Source organism: Branchiostoma belcheri, unplaced genomic scaffold, assembly GCF_001625305.1.
Source record: "Branchiostoma belcheri isolate BF01 breed outbred unplaced genomic scaffold, Haploidv18h27 scaffold1482, whole genome shotgun sequence".
Taxonomy (NCBI): domain Eukaryota; kingdom Metazoa; phylum Chordata; class Leptocardii; order Amphioxiformes; family Branchiostomatidae; genus Branchiostoma; species Branchiostoma belcheri.
The window spans coordinates 1-3,129 of record NW_017802916.1 but is presented as its reverse complement, the minus strand read 5'-3'; the positions used below and the strand labels follow the sequence as shown (position 1 = coordinate 3,129).

The 3,129-nt window shown below is 45.6% G+C and overlaps 1 protein-coding gene across 1 annotated transcript; it reads right to left on the bottom strand.

Moving 5' to 3' along the window:
- Positions 1-470: 470 nt before the first annotated feature.
- Positions 471-1,564, bottom strand: LOC109465116 (pre-mRNA-splicing factor 38B-like; the record flags this gene model as incomplete). Its single annotated transcript, XM_019762258.1, has 1 exon — positions 471-1,564. A coding segment is annotated over exon 1 (1,015 nt), but the record flags the coding sequence as incomplete, so codon positions are not given.
- Between the last annotated feature and the right edge of the window lie 1,565 nt (positions 1,565-3,129).

Genomic DNA, 3,129 nt, shown 5'->3' with positions numbered 1-3,129 from the left:
GCCACAATAACGCGGTCTAGAAGTGCCTACTGTATCACGTGAGGGTGGCTTACCCGTCCGTGGCTCCGCCCCCTGAGCACTCCCGGTTGCAACACCACCCTGTGTACGATAATGTCTGTCCCTGATTGTGTCCAACATGTCGGAATCAGACCAAGTCACCGTCTCGTGCTCCAACCCGTACAAAACCGCTGCATGTAGCTCTCTAACCGTGACCCAATCATGGTAAACCGCATCAAACATCAAGTCTGACAGATGACATAACTTGTCCTCGACCACACGGGGAACTTTGTGACAATGAGACTCGATCACATTCTTTACATAACCATGTACAAACATCGGTAATGTTAGTTCATCATAAGTCACGCCACCATTTTTTCCGTAGCCAGGGAAATGAGCCCTTTCTTGTGGCCATTCTATCTTAACACGAGCGGAGCTAGCATCATTTATGGTACGAGTGCGTCCTGTCTTACCTTTCTTTTGACGCCTGTCTCTTGAACGCGACTGGGACGACGAACTGTCCGAACTGGACCGATTCTTGCGACTCCTTTCTCCCCGTTTACGCGATGAAGCAGCTCTCGACCTTCCTCTGTTGTCGCTCCGTTTTCTGTGTCGCGTTTCTCTGTTGTCGCTCCGCTTTCTGTGCCGCCTTTCTCTGCTGTCGCTCCGTTTTCTGTGCCGCTTTTCTCTGCTGTCGCTCCGTTTCTGTGCCGCTTTTCTCTGCTGTCGCTCCGCTTTCTGTGCCGCTTGCCTCTGCTGTTGCTCCGTCTTTCTATGCCGCTTGTCTCTGCTGTTGCTCCGCTTCCTGTGCCGTCTACGTTGCCTAGAACGCCGCGAACGAGTCGAGCGTGCTCTGTGCGGCCGATCTTCTTCACTGCTAGCGCTACTGTTACTGCCCCATGACGATGTGGAGCTGGAGCGGTGGTTTCCTCGTTTCTCAGCAATCTTGCCCCTTGCACGAGACGTTGGCTCCAGTAAACCCTCCAGCACTTGGTCTACTTCTCTCACCAACTTCTTCGACGCCCGTAGATCCCTCACAGTATACTGCTCCGAGTCCGATTCTTTCTTTGATGTCTTTGATGTCGCCGGCGACTCCTGACCGCTCGTGAACGCAGACTTCAGGCGTGGAACTTCTGGTGGCTCACTGTAAGCCCTCGCGTGTCGAGCCTGGTTCCCGTCCACCCGTCTCGGAGACAGGTCTGCTGTCTTGACCGGCAAAGAACGGGGCCGGGGCGTCAGGACGTCTTCTGACTCATCCGATGTGCTCTCGGACCATACCCGCCGCGCAATCTCGTCCACCTTGCTCTCCTTCCTCAGATGTCGAACCGTGTCCTTCAGGCGGGAAAAGTACGCGTCCGAGTCTGACGCTCCCTTCCCTCTTTCGTACTGGCATTTCCCTGGACCGCACGGGCCCGGATGTCCCTTCACAGGCAGACGACATACCGAACACCTCCTAGATTGACGATGGCGCCGAGGTTCCTTCTCCATACCGATGACTCGAAATTCAAGCGGAGCGGACCGAAAACATGAACCGTCTCCCCCAAAAACAGAACAAACTGAGAAAGTTCGAAGGTCGCGGGGGAGCGGTCACGTGGTTTGTGGGCCGAACGAAATCTTTTAGTTGTTTCTAATTACGAAAAATTTTCATGCGGACAATTTTTCCCAATTAACGGAATTTGTTACATTCTTGATATGAAAAGATAAATTTAACTTCATTCTAATAGGCAGTAACCCAGACTGTGTACATGTAACTATATTAGAGTATGTTTAGACCTTAGAACCTTACAAGAACGAGTTATTAATTGATTTAGCTGCAGGAGTACGTACAACAGTACGTAGGTCAATTTTTTTTGTACCCACGTGTGTGTGTGTCTAGGTATAGACCTTACGAAAGTCACTGTACTGATGTTGTTTTAATTAAGTTTTCACTTATAAACAACACCACACCTTCTTCCTTCGTCGACCGCCGCCATATCATCAGTTTGAAAGGCGTAGTTGGAAATCTCTATGTCAGACTTGTTAGGAAAACAAGCCTCTCCGTGACCTGTACGCTTCTCCTCTGTTAGATCTCCAAGAAGCAGCATCCTAAATAACAGAAATAACCATTTAAATGAATAAAATGATATTCAATACTTTCCACTTAAGTGCCTGATTGTTCATTGGTGGTTATGTGCAGAGTTTAACCCTATCTAGACCGGGGGGGGGGGGGCTTAAGTGCCCGCGCCAACTTTGATGTCACATAGCGTCTGAACGGCTAGCGCTAGAACGGCCAAACTTGAAGACTTTTTCTAGAACATTATTGGGAACAATTTTCTATTATTGGAATAAGATAATAATTTTTGTGTTGCCATGGCGACGGGTTTCTGACAGGCATTTTTTGCTAAATTTAGTAATTTCGGTTTCAACAATAGAATTTTATTGGTTTTATGTCAAGTTACTCATGGTTTCTAATATTAATAACATCCCGGATAATTTTGTGTAAAGTCTATCTTAAATATGCATAATTTATGCTAGTTTGATGACGTCATTGGCCAAAATCCAAGATGGCGGACTATATCATTAAAACAGGTATATACAGGTTATTTTCCTTAATTTCATCAATACTTCCATTTCTTTTTTCAAAAAAGGTTTAAATGAAGGTCTTCAGTATGTTTACAATGTATTTTAGGCTTTATCATGAAAAAAAATTGTAAATTCAAGATTGAAGATCCAAGATGGCGGATATCTTAAATATGCATGACGTCATTTTATGACGTCACCGGTATTACTATGGCAACATAAGACTTAGCACACCCTAATATTCTGTAATAAACACTTTTGGTAAAGTTATGTTGAATATCATTTAGTATTCAGGGAATAACCTATCTAGACGGTTTTGGCCAATAAAATCACATTTATGACGTCATAATGACGTCATATTACGTCATAAAAATTTTTAGAGATGATAATTTTTTACTGGTACACCATCCTCTGAAAATTTGGTGGTCATGCCATATACCGTTCGCGAGTTCTAAGGGGGGGGGGGCAATGACCCCCCCCACGTCCCACCATGCTCAAAAAAGCCCGGTCTATAGCTAGATAGGGTTAATAATAAGTTTCTTTCAGATATCGATAAGATATACTGAGCAAAAC